The 24441-nt window shown below is 36.4% G+C and overlaps 3 protein-coding genes across 3 annotated transcripts; all 3 read left to right on the top strand.

Moving 5' to 3' along the window:
- The first annotated feature begins 788 nt into the window (after positions 1 to 788).
- rasd2b (RASD family member 2b) lies at positions 789 to 2730 on the top strand. The gene is made up of 2 exons (XM_028454408.1): positions 789 to 1501; positions 1624 to 2730. Exons 1-2 carry the CDS (start codon positions 994 to 996, stop codon positions 2163 to 2165), a joined length of 1050 nt encoding a protein of 349 aa, XP_028310209.1. The 5' UTR covers positions 789 to 993; the 3' UTR covers positions 2166 to 2730.
- Positions 2731 to 7998: 5268 nt separating this feature from the next.
- Positions 7999 to 9903, top strand: LOC114467906 (GTPase IMAP family member 7-like). The gene is given in 4 exon segments (XM_028454431.1): positions 7999 to 8118; positions 8227 to 8334; positions 8844 to 9086; positions 9089 to 9903. Coding segments are annotated over 4 exon segments (1005 nt in total). The 5' UTR covers positions 7999 to 8075; the 3' UTR covers positions 9700 to 9903.
- A 2517-nt stretch (positions 9904 to 12420) lies between these two features.
- LOC114467898 (GTPase IMAP family member 4-like) lies at positions 12421 to 15671 on the top strand. The gene is given in 5 exon segments (XM_028454418.1): positions 12421 to 12555; positions 12713 to 12781; positions 14647 to 14685; positions 14688 to 15062; positions 15065 to 15671. Coding segments are annotated over 5 exon segments (1005 nt in total). The 5' UTR covers positions 12421 to 12545; the 3' UTR covers positions 15577 to 15671.
- Positions 15672 to 24441: the final 8770 nt, after the last annotated feature.

Genomic DNA, 24441 nt, shown 5'->3' with positions numbered 1-24441 from the left:
GCTTTGGCAACCGACGCGTCACCCTGGCAACAAGAGGCTGCTGTAACTGCGCATGCGTGCCCACGAGCGATTCATTCTCCTGTTCCCCTTTCGTTTTGCCTTGTCCCCATACATGTGTAGCATTGTCTGTCTGTTTCTAATGCTACTCTAGCTGTTTTTATTTAAAAACAAACAAGCAAACAATACACGTTGGTTTGGTTTATCATGCATTTCTGGGAGCAACAAAGGAAGATAAATGGGTTATATTATGGAAGAAGATGTTTGTCTTTAATTATCAAAATGTTTACTTTAATCAACAACAACAATAATAATAATAATAATAATAATAATAATAATAATAATAATAATAATAACATGTTCAAATGCAATTGTTTGGGTCTTATATATATATATATATATATATATATATATATATATATATATATATATATATATATATATAGAGAGAGAGAGATTTCATTGAATTATGTCCTTGATTTAAAATATTTCTTTTTGATTGAAATAAACTTTTTTGATTTAAGTGATTTTTTTGTGGGGGATTGAAAAATAAAGACACAAATCTACCTACATTATGTAAATATGGCCTAAATGATAAGCAGTCATTCTCCAGATATGTTGCTTTACCCATTTGATGATGGGTATACAGAGCGATTTATTCATACTATTGATATTGTTTGATTTACCACATTCCTTTTTTCATAACACCTTGTTCTCCACTGCACGCTGCTGTCAATCATCATGACGCAAACCAACCACGGGACTGGGCAAGCCTCAGCCTATATAAAGACCATTTCCACCAGGGTTCTTACCAGTAAACGCAGGATGTTTTAGACCTGTGAGCTTTAGATCCAAAGCCTATACCTGGACAGCAGAATTACCAGTCAAACCCATCTGAAACGATGGAAATGAGCAGTTTAATCCACGGCTGCTTCAAACACATCAGCCCAGCTCCACGTTGGCTAAAGCGGTTAAAGTGCAACGAAACCCGAGGTGATGTGGATCAGAGGCTCCGGTTCCTCTAAAGTCCGACTGGCTTACAGAAACGCCTCGCAGCACCTGAAATCGTCAGGAATCAAAGCGGGTTTGGGTTTACTTAAAATTGCCTCATCCCAGTGGCAACTGGAAAAGAAGAAGCGCACTGAAATATCCACTCCAAACACCTGTTATCCTTACAAGACATCAGCACTGGACCAACTCGCAGCTCTGGCTCTCCATGGTCAAAGCCGACAGAGCTGGATTGGCCCAAAGCGCAGCTCAGAACCTTTCCACTCCAAGCCGCAGCACTGCAAGCGCATCGTGGTTCTCGGTGCGCCACGGGTCGGCAAGACCTCCATCCTCAGAAGATACCTTCGGGATGGGTTCGTAGAGGAGTACAACCCCACCTCGGAGGATTTCTTGAGAAAACTCTTCCGTATCCGAGGGGAGTCATACCAGATTGACATCCTGGATGCGTCCCGGGAAAGAGATTTCCCAGCGAAACGGAGGCTGTCCATTCTCACTGGTGCGTAATGCTATATTTTACATGATATTTCCCATGTAAGCTATATTTTATAGATAACTACTGAGCTCCATCAGATTAAAACATCTAAATGTCTTATTTTTTCATTGTTTTAATTCCCATAGGCGATATTTTCCTGCTTGTATTCAGTGTTGATGACCGGAGCTCCTTTGCAGAGGTGTGCGCCCTGCGGGCAGAGATATTAGTCGCCAAATCCAAGCTCATCAAGTCCTCTGTTCCGGACTATTGCGCAAACCTGCGGGTTCCTCTGCTGGTCTGCGCCAACAAGGTGGACCTGCTGGAGCGCAAAGTATCCAAAGAAGAGGTCCTCCAAGCCCTCGGTAATGATGACTGTGCTTATTTTGAAACGTCCGCAAAGGACAGCACCAACCTCGAAAAAGTCTTCGAGGCTCTGGCGACGCGCGGCGGGTTGCCGACCGAAACTGGGCCTTCTCAGCACCGCAAAGTGTCGCTGCGCTCGTACCAGGCCATTAGGACGGGCCGTGCAGCGGGCAGCGGGAGCCGGATACCCGGGTGGGAAGATCCCTGCGGAACTCTGCATCCACTGGCCCGTCGGCCAAGTTTTAGTTCGGATCTCCGACATGTCATTGGGCCTCATAATGCAGGGAAGCCTGGGAAAGGACTGGGAAAATGTCCAATTCAGTGATAAAAATGTGCAACAGTGTGAAACATTTGGTTACAGCAGGGGTGTCAAACTCATTTTAGTTCAGGGGCAAATAAACGGAGCAGTTTGACCCCGAGTGCCAGGGGCCACATGACTTCATGCGGAAAAATGAGTAATTTCAACATTATCGTGCCCTATTTGCACTTCTACTATATAATAAAATACAAAATATGTAAGAAACTGACAATATCCAAGCAGTAAATGATAGATATCAGTCCAAACAGGATATTAACTTTACATTTCCTGGATTTTGTAATTAATTTCTATGATTTTGTAAGAATTTTGAATTTTTCCAACTGTTTAACATTAAAAAATGACTACCGGAAAAACTGTCAGCCCCTGCAAATATTGTTGTGTTTCATTTACACAATGATTTATCATGTTTTCTCTGTCATTTTTATTTCTCCTGTGGGCCTAATTTGGATACTTGGAAGTGCCACATTTGACCCCGGGGTCATGAGTTTGACACACGTGGATTACATTAGTATCGTCCGTGAATTATTTATTTATTTTTTTACATTAAAAATAAACACATTTAGTACCTTTATTGTTTCATCATTACGTACCTCCGACTGTATGTTTGTGTGTCTGTGTCTCTATCTGAGTCGTGTGTTGCTAAGAAGGTGGGAGGATGCTGAGTCAGGAGTTTGACCACTTCATCAGTTCACATTTGTTTCATAACTCATTCTCAGACTAAGTTCATATTACTTGTTTTTATCCTGTGCAAGTGTAAAACACTGAAGTCATGACTTCTAGCAAGTCTCACATTCCAAACACCCAGAAATTACAGTAAGAACAGACTCCATTACAGTTGATTTGAAGGTAGATGGAACTAAGAAATATGAAAATAAATAAATAATTGGAGATGAAAAATGTCTAACGCAGAATTAGTGCAATAATGGAAGACAAAATGAAATAAATAAAGAAAGAAAATTCCAGTTACAGTAAATTCAATTTAATAAAGTGATATAGTTCACTCATAAAATACTGTTTTAACACTATACTTACTCTTGATAAATGAAAAGATTGGGTGTTTTCATACAGATATTCCAAATCGATCTTACACCATTTTTGCAGTCAAAGATTGAACTCTTGATGTTACGTGTGGACTGTTACCAGTCTGGATTAGTGTACCCATATGCTGACATTGACAACATTGTGAAACCCTATAAGTTACATGTTAGGTTTTCCTCTACGTTAATTTATGTATGTTCTTTTAATTGAACAGCTCAAAGGACAGATCACAAAAGTGGTACTATTTCATCGTGGTTTATTCACGTTTCAGCCACAAGTAAAGTTTTGTCAGGCCTGTTGTTCCTGCAAACAACTTACACGCTGCAGGTGAGTGTCAGAAGCAAGAGCTGCGTTTCCATTACCCTTGGAATCTAAATAGCGCAGTAAAAACTGGTCATGGAAACAACTGAATTTGGAAAAAAAAACAAAAAAAAAACAACGAACATTAAAATATTGCAAAACATGTTTTACGCTTTCATGAGGAGGAATTTCAAACGTTTCAATATTGAAATGTATCACAAAAGCACAACAGAACCAATTTTTCTGCAAACACACGTCACAGAACTGGACGTATATGGTCACATGACGTGACCACTTATCTCAGAGAAAACATGGTGTAAAGTGTTAGCTTCCTGTTAGCATCTCTTATAATAACAGGTCCTCAATCAGCTGTAAAATACACTAAAAACAAATATCTATCATCTAATTTCTATCGTATCTATTGGTTACCTTGTTATGCTTCCTAATCAATGAAAATATAGGTTTTAATATTTTCAATGTGGGCATCTGAGCCTTTTTTGTCAGTAAACCGCTTGATTTCTATTTTATTAAAATAGTAAAATGTGGGAAAGCTTGATATGTTAACTACATATGTGTAGAACTGTACATGAAGTGTAACATGGTTCCCCAGTTTTGCATTGAATTATAATTGACAATTGTTATGGAATTTTCATGGCAATTACAATTACAAAGTCAGTTATCTGAACTCAATTACAATGTGTTATGATTACAACAGAAACAGATTTTTAAAATTACAATTATATTTACATCATAACTGTAACTAATGATTAATTATGCAATTACAAATATATTTGACCCCAACCCTGGTCACGTGTCATGGTTTATAAATTGCTTTTGAAATTGAATTACTGGTAATTAAAGTGCTCCATTAAACGTTTACATATATTCATAGTCAAACAATGTTAACACATCCTATAGTTTAATAAGAATCGCTACAGAATCAATATATGTTTATAAAATAGATGAAAAACCTTTCCAGTTCCTTACTGTGTTTTGAAGAGTGGACAGAACACTTTGTGCTCTGCTTGTACTACAGAAACCATGGCAACCATTCACACTGTCATGTGTTCCAAAACCTCTTCTCTTCACGTGCAGCACAACTTTTCTTTGTGCCAGTAATGACTGCACACACACACACACACACACACACACACACACACACACACACACACACACACACACACACACACACACACACACTCTCCTGAAACGTGATGCTGTTTTGACCCTTTGCCCTTTAGTAGATGAAGGTCTGTTGTGGCAGCTTTTACTTAAAGAGGATATTTCAGTTGAATGTACTGTTGAGCATTATTTATTGCTGCAGACTCGAGACAAAATTGCTTTCAAAAGTGTTTTCACACCGCGCGGAGAATTTGTTTTGTCGAGAATCGACAGCAGAAGGTATGAAAGATAAGACGATTGTTGTTTATGTCTTTTATTGTGTCTTTTATTATTGTAAGTTTTTTTTTTTATTTGTTGAAACTCATTAGCTTTTGTGAATCATTACTTTCTGTTATACATACACGCAAATTCTCATTCAGTGTTCATGAATGAACGATACATAACATGACATTATTGTTTATTGTTGTATACTGTAAGACAAGGGTGACCGTGGCTCAGTGGTAGAGTGGGTCGTTCAAAATCTGAAGGGTTGAGGGATCGATTCCCGCTCTCTCTGTCGTTGCTTCCTTGGGCAAGGCACTTAACCCACATTGTCTGGGACATGGACAGCAGGCAATGTAGGCAACATTAACCATCACAATGTGGTCACTGGTCAGAGGGCTGACCTCGCCTCTGTTAGTCTGCCCCAGGGCAGCTGTGGCTACAATAGTAGCTTACCACCACCATATGTGGAGGGAAAGAATAATGCACATTAATGTAAAGTGCTTTGAGTGTCTTTCAAAAGGCGCTATATAAAAACCTAATGTATTATTATTATTATTATTATTATTATACCAAAAATGGTTCCTTTCCAACCATATGATTACAGCAAGGTAACTGAAACTGTTTATTCATCAATTATTCCATCTGAAATGGTGATTCCATTGAAAAAAAAATTAGATTTTAGGTCTTCACTCGAAATTATGGAAATCCAGCAATACAGTGGTCCCCAACCAATGGGCCACGGACCGACACCAGTCTGTCAACCATTCGGTGTCGGGCCACAAAGAAAGAACGTCATGCACATTTTTGAAATTTTAATCGATGTTCTGCAAATTTTATTTTTGAAAAAAAGCCACTTCTGCTTTCATTCTCACCCACATACGTGCATGTGCACATATGGTTATTATAGGAATAATGAACCTAACGCACATGACTTTGGACAATTTGAGAAAACTCAAAGAGCACATTGAAAAACCAAACACCCTGGAGGAGAACCTGTAAACTCCTTTCAGAAAAGCTTTTACTTAACAGTGAATGACCTCAGAGCAAGGCTTCCCAAAACCTATGTTTCAAACACAAACCGAAAACTATAAGACCCCTAAAGCTGTTGTACCATTACATTATGTTCCATGACCTCAGACATGAAATGGAAATATGAGCATGTTTTATTTCCCTACCGTTGGACATGTTGTGTCTGTCTATGTGTCTGTGTGTGTGTGTGTGTGCGTGTGATAGTTTGTGTGTCAACAGTCCAATCAGTCTCCATTTCACAGCAAATGGAGCAAGATCATGTCAGGGAGATAAAGGCGGGCCTAGTGACTTATCACACAAAGCAATGACAAAGAAAAATGATCAAAAAAACAAACAAACAACAGCTGCTACACAAGCACCAACAGTACCTGTTCCTGTTTACAAAGAATGACGCACAAGTTAAAACAAAAACTGTCATATTGTAGTATTTTCAGTCACCATAGTATGCACAACACTTAGGGTCGACACATTCAATTGTGACATCATGGCAAGGGGGGGCGAGGGGAGTGGGGGTCATAAAGCACGACATATATATTTGCGAGTCAAATATTATGACGGTTGGTGGTACCGAATCATTGGCACATACAAATATTTAAATTGGGCCCATTACCCCGTACGTGTCACGGGGGCAACATTTTTCAATAACTCCTCCTCCTTTAGTTCTTGTTAGACTGAAATGCAGTTTGGTATGAATACTCTATGAATGAATATGATGAGATGCTTGGAGCCCCCTTTTTTTAAAAAAAAGAAATGGGGCCCGGTGGCCCACCCCCCATTTCTGGTAATTTCAAAATTTATGGGAACATAGTCATGTGATATATCATTTCAAAGGTAATTCAACGTAGATTACGATTATGCTTCACACAATTCGACAGTTGGTGGTACCAAATCATTGACACATACCAATATATGAATGGGGCCCATTACTCCGTATGTGCCATGGGGCTGCCAGGGGTGCATAGGGGCACAATTTTTCAAATGACTACTACTACGTAAAAGCTCGTTGAATCGGGCTGTAAGTTGACACAGATATTCTATGAGCGGATGTCAAGAGCCTCCTTTTATTACTCTGTGGAACCGAGTCATTTGACTGAATTCTCAGGAACGTGGTACGTGCTTTTCGGACTGAAGACGTTCCGCGGGCCCAGCCGTAGTTCATCTGAAGTGAAGTCAGTCTGGTAGGCCCTGATCAAACTTGGGGTCAATTACATTTATAAATTACAACTGCGTCTTCAATTATCCATGTTCAATTACAACTCAATCATGATTACGGTGACGGCCATTTCCTTCAATTACAATTAAAATTACAATAATTATTTTCTCCTGAAAGTCAATTTTAATTATGTTCTCAATTACTAAAGTTCAATTACAATTATTCACAATTACTGAGCCTTAAATAAATAACCACATAAAACATAACCTTCCTCTTGTGTTAGCTTTCTGTTAGCATCTCTATATGATAACCCATGTCCTAAATCAGCTGTAAAATACACTAAAATTTTTTTATCTATCAACGACAAATGTTTTTAAGTGCTGCAGATTTGGTGTATGGGTCGTGGTATGTTATAAATAATGTGTTTTATATATATATATATATATATATATATATATATGACAGACATCTTTGTTACATTTAAATGTGTTACAGTTTTACGATTAGTTAAAAGTTGTTTTTTTATAGCTAGTAAAATAGGAAGATAATTTTCAGTGAAATGTAATGAAAATGAAACTATTGCATGAATTAGGATTTCGTACCTTTTTTACTTTACTGCTAGCTTTCTTTATTATCTAAGTTTCTAACGAAAGTGAAACCGTGGAAATGTAATATTCAAGACGTGCTTTTCTAACTGGTAGCCCTTCAGACTATACAGTACCTACGAATCACAGTTTCAGAAAGGTTGGTGAATCCTGACCTAATAATCCTGGGCAAAGGAGGGACAACCATCAATAATTAAAACGTGCACTGACAGGCCTTGACGGTGACTAATACAAACTTGTTCAGGCAAACTCAAAGAACTAATGACATCACCATTAGTAGGCTCGCTTTAATAGTTTTTGTCTGTTATGTTTTTCAGGGAAACAAAAGTGAAGGAAAAATGTGAATGGAGAGGCGTGGCTTGTATTGTTGCATTCTTTTCTGATATAGACTGCACATTCAGACTAATGCAGCCAAGGACGCATAGGAAGCCAAACCTTTATAGCACAGGTGATCATTGTCTGTGTAATATTTATTAATTTATTGTGTGTGTGTGTGTGTGTGTGTGTGTGTGTGGTCTTTATCACAGTAATCATATTATTTCTTCATTATTGATAGATTTGGCACCTACAGACATGTTTGGAGCTAACGTTTGGACTGCTTGTTGCATCAGCGCACTCTTCACATTGGGCGTTTCCTTTGTTCAGTGTGAGGAACAGAATGCAGGTAGGTCCATTTATTGTAATTTTCGGCATTGCAAGTCATTTAAAAAATTTTGTGTTATTTCTGTTTTATTTGACTATTTTACTACTTTCAGCAGCTTGATAGCCTGATACCATATCCTATACATTGTCCTATACAATTTTTTTTCCCACATTTATTTTTATAAGTATATACAACAGCAGAATGTGCACTTGAATACGCACAACTTACTTTACATATGTTAAGGTGCAACTCTTAAGTTGTGCTAAGTTTGAACAATTGCTCAGTTTTAATTTTGGCGCAGCTGTTTTGTGCTTTATATGCACATAATTTATGGGTTTATAGCAAAGCAGAGGTGGTCAAAATGTATTCCGAATGTTAATTAAGATCAGCAAAAACCTTGAGACTCATCATAAATGCATTGAAAATCAATTAATCACGTGTGTTTATTTGTAGGAATGTTTTAAAAATGACATCATGTGTTCATGATGATATCATCTACCTCACATTTGGTGATTTTATATTTTCCACAGCATCTACTCGTTTGAACGACTTGAGAATAATTCTGGTGGGAAAGACGGGTGCAGGAAAGAGTGCGTGCGGAAACACTATTCTGGGACGTAGAGATGCCTTCAAAGAGGATATATCACCAGAGTCTGTGACCAAAGGCTGCCGCAGGGACAGGGTAAGGGATGGTAACAGGGATATTGTTGTCATCGACACCCCAGGATTGTTTGACACGACTAAAACAAAAAAAGAACTAAAAGGAGATATTGAAAATGTGTTTACCAGTCCGTTCCTGGACCTCACGCTTTCCTCTTGGTGATCAGTCTGAAGTCCAGATTCACTGAGGAGGAGCAGAACGCTGTAAAGTGGATTGAAGATAATTTTGGCTCTGATGCCTCCACATACACCATGGTCTTGTTCACACATGAAGATCTGTTGGAAGATAAATCTGTGGCTGAGTACGTGTCAGAGAGCAAACATCTACAAAGATTGATAAACCAGTGTGGAGGACGATACCATTCACTTATCAACAAACAAAAACAAAGCTTAAGCCAGGTCAGAGAGCTACTGTATAAAATCAAAGAAATGGTGAAATTCAATGGAGGGGGTCATTACACCAATGAGATGTACCAGAGAGCCCAACGTATGCTGGAAGAAGAGCGGCAAAAGAAAGAGGAAGAGGAGAAAAGGAAAGAAAAGGAAAAATACAAGAAATTCAGAGAAGAGGAGATTAAGGGGGAAAACTGTCAGAAACAACTTTTACTTTCCTTGGGACTTTTAGGTGTTGCAACATTGATAAGTCCCTATGTGGCAGTAGGAATTGCTGCAGCATATGGCGTATCAGGATGTTTTGATGTGTTTGGAAACATGGTTTGTGCTTGATGCACATTTTTGTTTAGAAAATATAACTTTAAAAGGGCGGTATTTTGAAAAATTCACTCTATAATGGTTTTGCTTCAGTAATATACATTCCTTTAGCCTCATTCGGAGGGCCAAAGTTGAAAAAGTTTCGTCTCCTCCCTCTCTTGTTATTCCAAGGTCAGCTCCAAACGGGCAAGTTGGATTTTACTCCCCGATATTACATCATAAGGTGGAAACTCCTCCTCCTGACAATCCTGGCTCCTCCTACCCTACATTTTGAGTACTGATATAATAAAAATAATAATACTAGTAATAATAATATGAGATAATAGTGCAGTAGTGCAGGTGAACATTTAAATTGAATAGTATGTACATGATTATTCTCAGTGACAGATTGATCCAGGGTTGTTACGTGTTTATTTACATGTTTAGTTCATCATATCAACAAAAGGTTTACAGACTCACTAAAATGTCTGTGAGCATATATAGTGTTTAATTTAACCCCACATTGAAACATTTGATTAATATCAAACCGTTACTAGGGATGTAACGATTAATCGTAAGGCAGTTAAAAATCGATTCATAGGTATCACGGTTGATGTCGATTTTCTGAAAATTTAATCGCAGTACTTTTTTTAACCAGCAGAGTGTAGGCGGCGGGCGGAGTCTGCTAATACTTTCTTGCTGGCCGCCTTCTTCTCTTAAATATGTTAATAAATGATTCATTACCCCTTTAACACCGAAAGAATATCTGTAATATTACTTGAATATCTGTAAAAGTCATGTTTTTCTATTAGCTCTGTCTGCTAGCATAGCTTCTCTTCTTCACTGCAAGATATCTGCATGCCAGCCGACCACTGTGTTACCAGCGCCCTCTGCTTGTCCAAACAAATATGATGTAATTTTTTTTTTAAAAGTCCAATTGTTAAGGCACAAAATACATTTTCAGTGCACTTTTAAAAAGAAAAAGAACTATTATGCAGTTTTGCATTGTTTATTATAGAACCAGAATTTAAATTAATAGGCTCATTTTCATTTGTATTATTCCTTTGTTTATTTCATTCAAGGTTATTTTTAGTTAAATTGCATTGTTTGAATAGTTTATCAAGGAATTATTTTGACAATGAAAAATAAAAGGAAAATAGTACCGTATTTTCTAGTTTTTTTCCCAAAATTTTTTTTTGTCTATCTTGAATCGTATCGGGAGTTGAGTGAATCGTTACATCCCTAATATATATATATATATATATATATATATATATATATATATATATATATATATTATTTAGCGTGATTTGACCACTGCTTCCAAAATTCCAACTTCCAGATTTCCATCTACTTATCTGGAAATTTAGAACAAACCTTTTTAAACAACTTTTTCATGAGGAATATGTATATATATATATTGTGCGCTGTAATTGTGACTCTGATTTATGGTACATGAGATGGTTGATTTAATTCTGTGGGTATGTTAATTGTTACTGGTGTAATTGTACAGTGTTTTGGTGCCACTTCCTATCCTTTGTAAATAATTCCAGCCCCTTTTTTTTCACTGGGAATTGTTATTTTGTAATGTATTAAATAAATGGTTATTCTGCATCTCCTGAATGTTTCCTACAAAACATATTTTTCTGTTACTGTTATGTAATTTGATCATTTACCAAATAAAATCAAGTTTTTTCACTATTCTTTTTTGTTTTTGTGCTCACTTTTGGATCAGGATTGATTTGCCATGTAAAAATGTAACTTTTTTTTTTTAAGTTCTATATACTTATATTAAGAGCCATTTCTGTCTTCATTTGTTGCCAGGGTTAAATAAATCTGCCCTGAGGCCTTGGTAGAAAAAACAGCTGTCCCAGATGTGAGTGAATATACTCTGCAGTCTAGGATTAATGTAGCTCCTTTTAAGGAAACTTTAGATATTAATAATCCAGAATAAGTTAAAACATTTGTTTTATGACTTCATGGTTTGCATTGTTTTTGTTTAGACCAGTGGTTCCCAACCTTTTTTGGATTGTGACCCTGATTTGATATATTTTTTTGATTATGTTTGTTATCCTGTATTACAAATACAGAGTTAAATAGTGTTGAATATGACATCTTATTATTATTATTATTATTAATAATAATAATAATAATAATAATAATAATAATAATAATAATCATAATAATAATAATCATAATAATAATATAATCATAATAATAATAATAATAATAATTATTATTATTATTATTATTAATAATATTTAACCTATTTCTAAAATCTATGTAGTAGAAAGCACAGATTGCACAGCACATTTGTTTTAAAAAGTAAGGAGTAAAAATAGAAAGTCACCAAAAAAATAAATACTCAAGTAGGAAAAACTGCTTAAGTACAGTACAGCAGTATTTATACTTTGTTACTTGTCGCCTCTGCCAGTGGAAGCTTTGAAATGAAAGCTCAGCCACTGCCTGGTTATATTTGGGAGGAGACTTCAACAATGGAAGGATATGATGATCTCTGGGGGTGTTCCTCACCCCTGCATTTTAAACAAACTGATGTCATCACATATTAATAGTAAGCTTAGGTCATGTGATCAGTTGTACGTATAGTATTTTAGTGTTATTTTAAATCTTTTAAAACATAAGGGGATGTCCGTGAATATCAAACTACTGAGTGGATGTAAGAACTGCATGGGACGCTGATGTTCACAGTTCAGCTGTGAGATAAAGACAATGCAAGGAAGTAGGAAACACCCTGTCTCTGGCATCCAGAAGCTTCCCAGTGAAGCCCAGTGAATGTTGGACCACGAGGCTTTTCAAATTCATCACTCGAGTCCGAAAAGACACTTTGTAATCTGGGCTCTGGAGAAGGTAAATCTGAGGAAATGGCTGAAGGTGAGATAATTCATCTGTTTATAAGTTTAAAAACTACATCCAAATAAATCACTGGTCTTTGGATTTCTTAGAAATGTAACATTTACTATGATCAAATAATGAAAAACTGGTTTATATTTTGTAGCTCTCAACTAAGAAGGTTTTTTTCTTCTCACAGCGATACCTCTAAGAGAAAAGAAACAGAGAACTTTACCTCGGTCTGATGGGTGTGGTCTGAACTTTGAAGGTGAGTTTCTTTATTGTCTATCTTAGTTCTTTTGAATATGAAATTTGGGGGGGGTTTTGTCTATTTTTTGTTAAGGCTTTAAACAATTTTCAGGTTATTTGGTTATACATAACTATATAATTTATCTTTTGCAGCTTATATGACATTATACGGTGTGGTTTGAGGTTTCTGTTTCTATTCATCAGCCTGTTTATTATATTTTAGATCTATATGTTGATATGTAATGTAATGTAAAACAGAAATTGCTCTTTATTCTTTGTTTAGCTCTCTATACTGTTTTTACATTGCTGGTTTTCAGGGATTTAGCAACATGTTTCACTGATTTCTTTACTGAAGCAAGTATCATACTTAATTTAATAATGCCTTCTTCACAAATAATATGATATTCACGCAAAACAGTTGTCTAGTAGCTTTTTATGCAAGAAAAAAAAACAACTTCGCTTTTTCTGATCTTCTGAAATTCCTATTAATTTGGGTTTTTTGACCAATCAAATACTCAGATTGTGCAATAATAAGTTTACTTTGCTTTTAGTGTTTGACTTGTGTGGTTAGTGAATGCAGTAAGTGTCGAAAACCACAAATTGGATTCTGATTGATTCACTGTGAGCTTTTGGAATTAGATTTTGATCTCATTTGATCTGGAATAAGTCAAAAGGTTTTTGTGATGAACTGTAAGGGATGTGTTTGTGACCTCTGCAGTCACTGTGTGGACAGGACAAATGACTGTCGGCCGACAAAAACTATCCATTTTCCACTTCCTTCCAGCTTCTAATATCACAGTTGTTGTGCTGAGCTTTTGTAAGTTGTAGCCTAAGCAGACGACAGGATATTTAGCATTTAGCATTAAAAAGCATTTATATTTTTTTTTGTACTCATGCCTATTATTATGTTTCTTCTTTTACTCATGCCTGATAATGTTTTTTCTATGTATATCTCTTATTTTATGTCTCTGATGTTTTATCTTTGTGTCTTTGAGCACCTGTAAACGCTTTCTAAATAAAAATGTATTATTATTATCATCAACAAATAGAGTCATAGTTTTGACAGTACATTTTGATTGAGTTTTAGTTATAGTCTTTTGACTAAAATGCAACTTATACAAACAAAAACATGTACGCACGAACCAAAAATGCCGATGTAGTCAACAAAAACTATGACAAAAATTGTTAATCAACAAAATTAATAATGGTTTGCACATGCAGGCAAGAAATAAACCTAAAGTGCAGCCTTCCACGTCAGTGTATGTTTTGGTCATTTTCCGTTCAGAAATGGAAATCAAAAAAACAAAAAGCAAGTGGTTATTTGATTTTAGTTTTGAAATTGAAAAACTATACATTGGAATTCAAGGCATATTTCTTCATCATGGTCAAGAAGGGATAAACAAATTTTCAGTTTTTGTTTCTAAAACCAAAAAACAGTGAAATAAAAACCCTTTCCATTCCCACTTTGGTGCGACGTATTTGCAGCGATTTCTGCAGATGATGAGCTTTGTTTTGCCATTTCAAAATACGGTTTCCAAAGACATTTTAAAAAGCAGGGAAAATATAGAGATAATTCATATATTTTGGCCCCAGAAAAACAGTGTCCTCATATATGTGCTCTTATTTTGAAAAGAACAAATTCTGGTCTCACCATAATGAAACAAAAATTGAAAATCATGCAATTCTTAAATGTTTGTTTATCCCTCCTTGACCATGATTAAGAAATATGCCTTGAATTTAAAATTTAATTTTTCAATTTAAAAACAAAAATCACTTGTTTTTTTGTTTTTGATTTTCCTTTTCTGAATGGAAAATTCAATGACCAAAACATACACTGACCCTTCCAAACCCTTGTTTGATGCACATCTGATGTTTTTCCCACAGCTCTAGATTTATCTGGAGGCTTGAGGATTGTCCTGGTCGGTAAACTGGTTCAGGGAAGAGTGCCAGTGGGAATACTATCCTGGGAAGAGCTGCCTTTAAAGAAGACCCGAGCCCAATTTCTGTGACCCAACACTGTGAGACTCAGAGTGGAGATGTGGATGGGACTGCAGTGCAGGTGATCGACACCCCAGGTCTGTTTGATACGGGCATCACAGAAGAAGAGTTGAAAAGCCGGATAGAGGAATGTGTTAAGATGTCAGTACCTGGCCCTCACGCCTTCCTGCTGGTGATCAGACTTGGTGTTCGGTTCACTGAGGAGGAACGGAACGCCGTGAAGTGGATCCAGGATAACTTTGGGGATGATGCCTCCATGTACACTATCATGCTGTTCACGTGTAAAGATCAAGCCAAGGCTGACATGCTCTGAAGGAGTGCAAGGAACTGAGGAGACTCTCCATCACGTTCGGACGGAGGTACCACGCGTTCAACAACAACGACGCCGGAGAACGTGAGCAGGTCAACGAGCTGATCACCATGATCAAAGAAATGCTACACGACAATGGCGGGAAACACTACACAAACGAGATGTATGAGAAAGCCCAACGGAAGCTGAGGGAAGAGGAGGAGCGCAAGAAGCAAGAGGAGGAAGAGAAGAAAGAGGAGGAGAGGAAAATATGGGATGCAGAGAGGGAGAAGCAGGAGAAAGAGAAAGAGAAAAAGAAGAAGGTGCGGAGGAAGAATATACAAGTGGCCTCGGCTGGTGCGGTTGTGCTGGTGCTGGCCGGGGTGATCATAGCTGTGGGGGCCAACACCACCGTGGCCCTGGCTCTCGGAGCTCCGGCTCTTGTCTTGGGAGTGCTGTGTGGCTTGGCAGCCATTTGCATCTGGAAGGGTATTAAATGCCACGGAAAACCAAGTATACCAGTATAGCTATTGTACACTGGTGACAAGGACATGTTCAACTTATGGACCAAAACTCATATCTTCATATTTTTTTTCTCAAAATGGCAATATACGATATACATTTCAATATTTTTAATTCAAATAAAGTCACACTAGAAAAAGCAATTCTGGGTTAAATTTGCTGATGAAAAATGCCACACAGGCACATTTATTTACAAACAGCTGCACATCATGTTCCACTTTAGTCTTTTTCTCCTATAAAGGACAGCATGTGTGAGTGAGTTCTGTAGTGTGGCTTGTTTAGGGGAAGGTCTGGGTTAGAATCCACTCAGAAATCCATCTAACTGTGATTTTCATGCTCAAGTAGTGAAAGCAGCGACTTCTAAAACGAGTATAAGCTATAAAAAAGTATATATATATCTCGATATAGGCGATATTGTAATTTTCTATATTGCCAAAATAGAAAAATCAATATATCTTAAATCTCGATATATTGCCCAGGTCTAGTTCAACTTGTATACCAGATCAGACAAGGTACTGGTATCACAGCAGGGGTCACAGGAATGTGATCCTTTAATCCCAGGGCCACATTATCAACATTCATGTCAGCATTTAGAAAAATTACCAATCTGAACATTAATACAAGAAAAAACAAAGGGATTTGTGTGTTTTTGGCATCACTGTACATTTTTGTTGTTATTTTGTGCATTTTTTGAATCATTTTCTACGCCTGAATTCCATCCATCCGTCTTCGGACCCACTTGGACCTTGTTAGTGTCCCGGGGTATATCTGGAGTCATTTTTTGTATTTGTCTTTTCACTTTGTGTGGTTTTGTTGTCATTGTGTATGTATGTTTTGTATTCATTTTGTATCTTTATCTGTGTATTGTGTATTTTTCTCTCATTTTGTGTGTTATTGGAGTCATTTTGTGTAGTTGTTGTCTTTTGGAGGCCGCATAAAATTTGGGTGAGGGCCATCATGTTGCTCATGTCTGCCATTGATCAATTCTAAATACAGTATTGGTTTCATACATGTCATTATTCTGTTTAGTTGAATGAATTAATGAATGAATGTCCATCTTTCCTCAACCCTGCATTTGCTCTTTACGGCTTTGACCACATGTACCTCAGTTTGTACTAGATTACATAAAAATGTCCCATTTTGTGTTTTCTGCATATATATCTTTAAATGCAATGAATAGAACCAAACATGACTAAACGTATCCTGTATTCTGTGTTTACAGTTTTGGGCCAGAATTGTATCACTATTGGTAAACTCAATGACACACAGTTCACTCAATAAAGTATTCCTGCAGAGTATTTGATAAGTGAACAAGGTCAGATTGGGTTGATGGTTTAACGCTCCTTCAAGAATGTAATATCATTATATCTCTGTCATCTAGCCTGGGTCTATGGGACCTATTTGTTGGAAAGTTGCAGGTTCTCCCCATGCTTGTGTGAGGGTTGAACCAAATGTGGTGGATCACTTAGTCGAAGAGGCTTGAGTTCAACTGGGTTTTTCAACATTGGGTCGTGATCCCATGTGGGGTCACCTGAAATGTCTAGTAATAAAAAAAAAAGACTGATTAAAATCTATCATTAAAAATAATGCATTGATTACAATCCTTTTTCATATTAAAATACCACACACAATCTCCAACAGCTGTATTGTGATTCTCATTTGGTGGGTCGCGGACAGCTGTGTCAAAATTAGAAAAATGCTAATGTCTCTCATGTTGGACTTCTTTTTTATTTTGAAAGAAACTTGTCTTTTGACAGGGATGCTGTGTAGTTCATGTTGCACAGGAAAATATATGGATTTATATTTTTTAAAAGATTATATAAGTGTGTTTTCAACAGCTATTTAAAAAAAAAAAAATTGGTTTGAGTTGAATTCTAAAAAAAAAAAAAAAAAAAAGTGGGTCGTGATTTAATGATGCAAAATGTGGGTCCCACGGTGAGACCAGTTGAGAACCCCTGTTCTATACTATTACTTTCTCAAATATAAAAATAGTTCAAATAAAATGATATATAAATATATTTGAGATTGCACATCTTGTCACCTTGGACAAATCCTGGTTACTCTGTATTTGTAACAAACATAGTGCAACAAATGAGATCAAAAACTCATTTCAAAGAAAAAATATCTTAGGGATCACCAGAAATTTGTGATGTAAAAATGTCGTCATGACGAACAAAAAAAGAAAGTTTGGGAACCACTGAGTTGAACATAAACTGTGATATTCTAGTTGTTCAATTTGTTGTACAATAACAAAATAAAATGCCTTCAGTTATTTCTGATTTATTTGGTACGGAAGAGGATTAGGGCCAATTTTGATGGAGAAAATATTTTAATAAAGTCGAAATTTTGAAATGTAATGTTGAGATTAATGTAGAAATTTCAACTTTAATCTGAAAATTTTGACTTTTTCAAAATTATTTTTCTTAATCAAAATTGGTGCTAATTCTCTTCTGTAGTTTGGGCTTTAGGACACAAAATGGGGGGGAAAAAATGTGTGAAAATCTTCAATCAAAAACACAACTTTTTTTTTGCCGGCGTCCATACTTTTGTAGGAATTTCATTCCTTCTGTGACACCAAATAAAATGTTCGCACACACACACACACAAAAAAAAAAAAAAAAAAAAACGTCCTCACTTCCTTACTCTTCTGCTGTTTCCGTTCAACTCAGAATTAGTAACATTACATTACTGGCTCTATTCCTCAGAGGAAATGAGCAACAATAGTGAACGGGTTGATCACACTGACGTAAACAGAGCAACCCCTGATGCCAATTCATTGCACAAATTCTTCAATCGTATAGAAACACTACTGTAAAAATGCAGTGTTACAAAAAAAAAAAAAAAAAACTCAAGGCAGTCAATTTTACTTTTTTTTTTTTTAAAGATTTCAACGGAAAAAAAACAGCAAAACAAAAACCCCATGCTTCGAATGAAATACACCAAACAATAAAATGCACAATGAAAAGAAATGGAAAAGAAAGTAAAATAACTGGTGATCCAAACATATATTTTACAAACCAAAAGAAGAGCATTTTCTTCAGTGAAAGGTGAAATATTTCATTTACATTTAAAAACTAAATCATCAACTCAAAAAAAAAAAAATATGATACATTGTTTATTCTTAGAAGAAAAAGAAACTTCTAAACTTGAATAACTTAACTCTTACTTAAATGTCAACATTTTCCTGAACTTAAAAGGTTGGATGACTGGCTACTTGTACTTTTTGATAACAGTTCAATCAAAGTGCCAAATGAATTACATTTACTTTTAAATAATCCATATTTGAAACAACAGAAATAACAGGACTTTATCATTCTTAGCATGTATTTATTTAATTCTATTAAATTGTACTTAAGTTATGTTTTAAGGTTATCCTTACTTATAAACAAATATAGTTCTAATTATCAGTACTCAAAAAATAGTTGAATTAACTCAAAAAGAAGAACATGTTACACCAACTTGACATAATTAAAGGGGACATATCATAGTTTTAATCCTTCCTTTTTACATATAAATCATACAGTTGTGGTCTATATAAAACGGAACTGCAATGCTTGGGTCTGAATTCCTCATTATTATAGCTCCACCCCTTTTCTGCCCCCTTTTCTGATGTGCTTCTGAGAGCAACTCGTTTTGGTGCTGTCTCTTTAAATGCAAATGAGACACTCCATACCCGCCCCCTCTTCAGGTGACATCGGTTCAACTCCACCCTGCTCGGCCATTTTTTGTAGTTTGGATAGAAGAGATACGGCTATGTAAATAACTTTTTATTCAGAGGTTATTTACAAAATATCAACAACAAAAGACTTGTCCATCCAGCCTTACATGTTGGAGCCAGAGTCTGACCCGGCGGAGCGAGATGAAAATGAAGATGATGAACCTGCAGAACCCTAACAAGTGAGCTATCACAAGCACCGAGCTAACGCTAGCGCCAAGCTAACGTCACGAAATGCATTTTAATACAGTCTTTTCAAAGACAAAAACGGCAAATGAAATGACTAATGAAAACTTTAGACTTAAATTAAATCACGTAGGCCATATCATCAAGGATCTAAAACGAGCACACAGCGCTAACAAATGAAGTCTGAAGACGGTGCAACTGCTAATGCTAACAAAACAATGACAGGGACGTCTTATCATCACACTTTTTAGCGTTATTTACAGCTTACCGAAGTGCTCTGTTCGTCGTCTCCAAAGATAGAAGAATTGAACCCTCAATCAGACAAAGTCTTTTCAGCAAATCCTTCTTTATACTGGCGGAGGTTGCTGAAGCAGTCATCCTTGAAGTGCTTCACGCACACAAAAATGACCTTACCCACAGATGTGGGTACATTTCCGTGAAAATAAAACTCAACCAGGCACTTCGAAAAGGTTCTGATGCTGGGAGACGGTGTAATGAAGTGTGTAGGTTACTACATCCAACAACCGAACATTTTGACTTATCCTCTTGTAACTTCAGCATCCTTGAGCTTGGACTACAAAATAAAAGTGAGAAATAAAAATGGCGGATTGCTCGAAGTGTTTGGCCTGGAGTTGATGTACTAATTTGGCAGTTCCGCTGCAAATACTGTGATGTAATAGTTCAAAAAACGTAATAAAGAATAGAAAATTGAAACAGATTGAAAAATATGAGCAAAACAGAATATGAAGATATCTACGGAGCACCTGAAGAGACTAATTTGATTTTTTCTGTACTTCTAAGCACTCTAAATATACAATAAAATGCATTATAAGGGCTAAAAAGTGGATTTAGCATGATATGTCCCCTTTAAGTTAGGAGAATTTTTTCTATAATTTTTTAATATAAACAACTTCATCTATTGAATTACTTTGAACATTCGGGTTTACAGTGTGTTTTTGCTTTGCAAGGCAGTCTCAATAAGGAAAGACATTTAAAGTCTATACTTGAACAGTGAATTCCTGCTGACTCATTCATTTATAGCTGGTTCGTCTGGTTCTGTGAGTTTTAGGAAGTCTTCAGCAGCCAGGACTTTTGGAGCTTCAGTCGTGTATATATTAACTTTTTTTTTGGTACGGTTCCTTATTTGCAGAGGTGGCAAAAGTACCAGTCTTCAGTACTTAAATAAAAGTATAGATACTTGAATAGAAATTACTCTGGTTAAAGTAAAAGTATTGAAGTTTCTTCCTTACTTGTGTAAAAGTAAAAAAAATACGTGCTACTAACTGTCCCTTCAATAATCTTCTATCAGAAAGTCCAAGAACAAGCTTGCCTTTACAATAGATCGAGGTTCCCAACTTTTTTTCGGATCTTGTTCGTATTTTGATATCACAAATGATAAAACGATCCAAGAGACTTTTTTTTTCTTCCTACAATTAGTTTTTGATCATGTATCACAAAATGTGCCACTTTAAATATTTGTATATCGCATTTTATTTTAACTACATTTATATTTCAGAAAGTTTAAGTATGGAATAGGCCTACAGTTGTTTGATATTCATTATAATTTATATGTGTGATGTGTTGATTTGAAGATAATAATATATTCTTAAGAAATAGAAAATGTAATTTTAATCAGTAATTTTTTTTAATTTCATTTCACTTTTTTTTACATTTACTAGACATTTCAGGCGACCCCACATGGGGTTAGGACCCTAATACTGAGAAACACTGATTTAAATCATACAAGGCTGAGCTTTTGTAGGACCAGACTTGGGCAAAAAAATTCAAATGATGCTAAATAAATAATAAAAAGCAATGTAACCAACCCCACTTTCACTTATGTAATAATAAGGAATTCTGTTTTGTGTGTGTGTGTCATTTACAAGTAGTCATTTACATAGATACCACCATCTAGTGGCGATATGTGCAAATGGTATGTGCAACATTTCTACTTTCAAGAGGTTTCAAAATAATCGGACGGACCGATGCTTGACAAATGAAAAAAAAATAATAATAATATTTTTTGTTAAAGAACTAATTAAAAATGTTAAGTAAAAATGTTAAGTACTTAAATATTTATGATTATGAGGATGAGCCAGATGAAGGGTAGGAGATGGACAAACCGAGAGAAGCTGGAATAAAAGAGGAAGAGGAGGAGGTGGAAGAGGAGGAGGAGGAGGAGAACTTAAAGAATTATGAGTATGAGCCCAATGAAGAGTGGGAGATGGACAAACTGAGAGAAGCTAGTATAAAAGAGAAAGAGAAGGTAGAGGAAGAGGAGGAAAAAGAGGAGGAGAAGGATGAGGAGAACTTACAGAATTATGATTCTGAGGATGAGCTTCGTGATGAAGAACATGTGGATTTGATTGAGAAACCTGTGAACGAGGAACCTGTGAGCTTTTTGGAGGACAACTTTGCAGCCAATGCAACAGACACTGGAGTAAATGTTGCTTGGAAAGAAGTTGTTGAAGAGTTGGTGAAAGAATATACGATAAACTGAAAGAGATTCTATAAAATGAGCAAGAAGAAAAAGTGGAACTTAGCATTCATGTGCAATTTCTGAAGCAGGATGTGGAGAAACTCAGGAAGTCGGCCAGTAAAGACAAGAGCAATGCTGCACAACTCAAAAGCCAAAATCGAGCTTAAAATGTTTGAGGACAAAAATGAAGCTCCAAAAAATGCTAGGATTTTCAAATCTGCTCATCCCTTACCACCATCTGCAGAGTCCGATTGTAGCCAAGAACAGTGCTGAGTCATCACTCCATTACAAAGTAGAGAGTTTGACCGCAGAGCTCGGTGTGAAGGAGCAAACTTGCCATGACCTGGAAGACATCTTGGTGATGCTAGAAGATAAGCTCTCCAAGAAGACTGAAGCTCTTGAAAAGCCAAGCCAATGAAAAGACATTAACGAGGAATGAGGATGAATGTTCTTTAACTAAGAAGAATCTCTCCGGCTTGAATTGGAAGCGAACTGAAGAAGTGAAGAAGCAGCTGACTGAAGATTGTAATGCTCAATCTCAACTCAAGGATGCCATTAAAGGGAAAAAACTTGGTTTTCCAATGCATCTAAAAAGATCACTGACCTTGAACTTCAACTAAATGAGAAGGCACATGGCCCTGACAAAAGTTTGGACTATCGAAAGACTGTCAAAGTTAAGCATTAAGCAACTGATGCTCGAGGTGCAGACTCTGAAGAGAGAAAACGCAGGTGTTAAGGCACTGGTGGGAAAACAATAGTTCATCAGAGTTCACGTCTTAGTCAGAGCATCATGAGGACAAGGTCACAAGGAAGCAAGAGATGAGACCATTGCACAGCTTCAGCAAACAGTTGACAGGCTAACAAGTGAGAATTTCCAAGCTCCGGCGCTACAGGAACTAAGACACAATGTAGAAATGGAGCGAGTGACCAGTCAGAAGCTCCAAAGTGATCTGCAAATTGTTTAAAGCAGGGAGAATTATGGCATTGAACTGGTCAAAAAAATAACAGAGGCTCTTCAGACATCTCAAAAATTTGAGGACGAAAAGAGTTTAAAACAACGCATAAGGGAAACCGAGAACGAGCGATCTTATACAAATCCCCAATAGTACTTGCCAAGTGAATGCCACTGTGCCCAAAAAACATGTTTTACCAATAGAAATATCAAGGTTATTCCAGAGAGATGGGTATGTCTGTACATAATGTGACAGCTTTAACATTTTATGTACTTTTGACCAAATCTCACGAGAATGAATCAAAACTTGTGTCTTGGATCAAACGGTGAACAAATATCTACCTCAATGTTTACCATTCTTGTCCACTCTCAATGTCCTCCCAATATTTGACAACTTAGCCATTTCAAATGCCAAGGTGTAAAGCTTTCACTCTTGGAAGTCCCATACCTCCTTTTTCTCTCGGGGCATATCATTTCTCTAATTTTATTCTCACCTTTTACCTCTCCAATGTTTAATCAAAAATTTCATACTTTATAAAGATATCAAGTGAGACTGTAATTGGCAACATCGTAAGCACATAGTTAAACTGAGGGGCTGTGATCTTTATAATGATATTAATCTTGTCCCACAATGTTAGTTTGAGTTTTTCCCACTTTTCGAAATTTAATTAAATTTTAGATAACAATGGGTTAAAATTTGGTAGGGGTAATTCATTCAAATCCTGACTGAGTCTAATCCCTACATATTTCATGCTTTAGGTGTCCATTTGAATTAAATTTTTTCCACCAAATGTGAATAGCAGAGAGCAGATATAGGCGTGGCCTCAAACTTGTTCCAATGTATTGTGTAACCTCAGACCTTTGAATAAGACTGTATAGTGTCCATCAGATGTGGTAAGAAAGTAAGTGGATTGGTGACCAGTGCCAAAATGTCATCAGCACAAAGAAGCAGTTTGTGTTCTTGTTTACCCATGAGCATCCCTTTTATGTCCTTTTGTGTTCAAATATTCAGTGCTAAAGTTTCTATACAAATAACAAATAACAGGGGACTGAGTGAACAGCCCTGATGGGAAAGGGCAAAATAATGCCATTGGTCACCACTGTGGCCTTTGGTTCTTGAATAAAAGAAAGCCCCACTTAACTTTATCAAACTCCTTTTCTGCGTCTAGGGAGAAAGCAGCTACTGGCTCAACAAGTGCAACAGTTTTTCTGATGTTATCAGAGAAAGAAGCGCTTTTTCATAAAACCGGTCTGATTGGCATATAATGGGAAGGACTTGTTGTAAGCGTAAGTCCAGCACCTTAGTTCATATTTTACAGTCCAGATTCAGAAAGCTTATTGTTTTTTTTTTGGAATCACGGATATTAATGTCTCATTAAACGTAGAATGAAATTAATCTAATTCTTGGATTTTAAATAGATTTCCTTTTGCTATTAGATTACCTCTTACATAAGCCTTACATGCTTCCCAGACACTTTGAATATACTCTGTGCTGATTTTTTTCCACTTTCAAGACATTTTCAGCACTTATAAACCCT

The sequence above is a fragment of the Gouania willdenowi genome, chromosome 1 (genome assembly GCF_900634775.1).
Source record: "Gouania willdenowi chromosome 1, fGouWil2.1, whole genome shotgun sequence".
NCBI lineage: Eukaryota > Metazoa > Chordata > Actinopteri > Blenniiformes > Gobiesocidae > Gouania > Gouania willdenowi.
The sequence above is the reverse complement of the archived record's forward strand: the minus strand, read 5'-3'. Positions and strand labels throughout refer to the sequence as shown.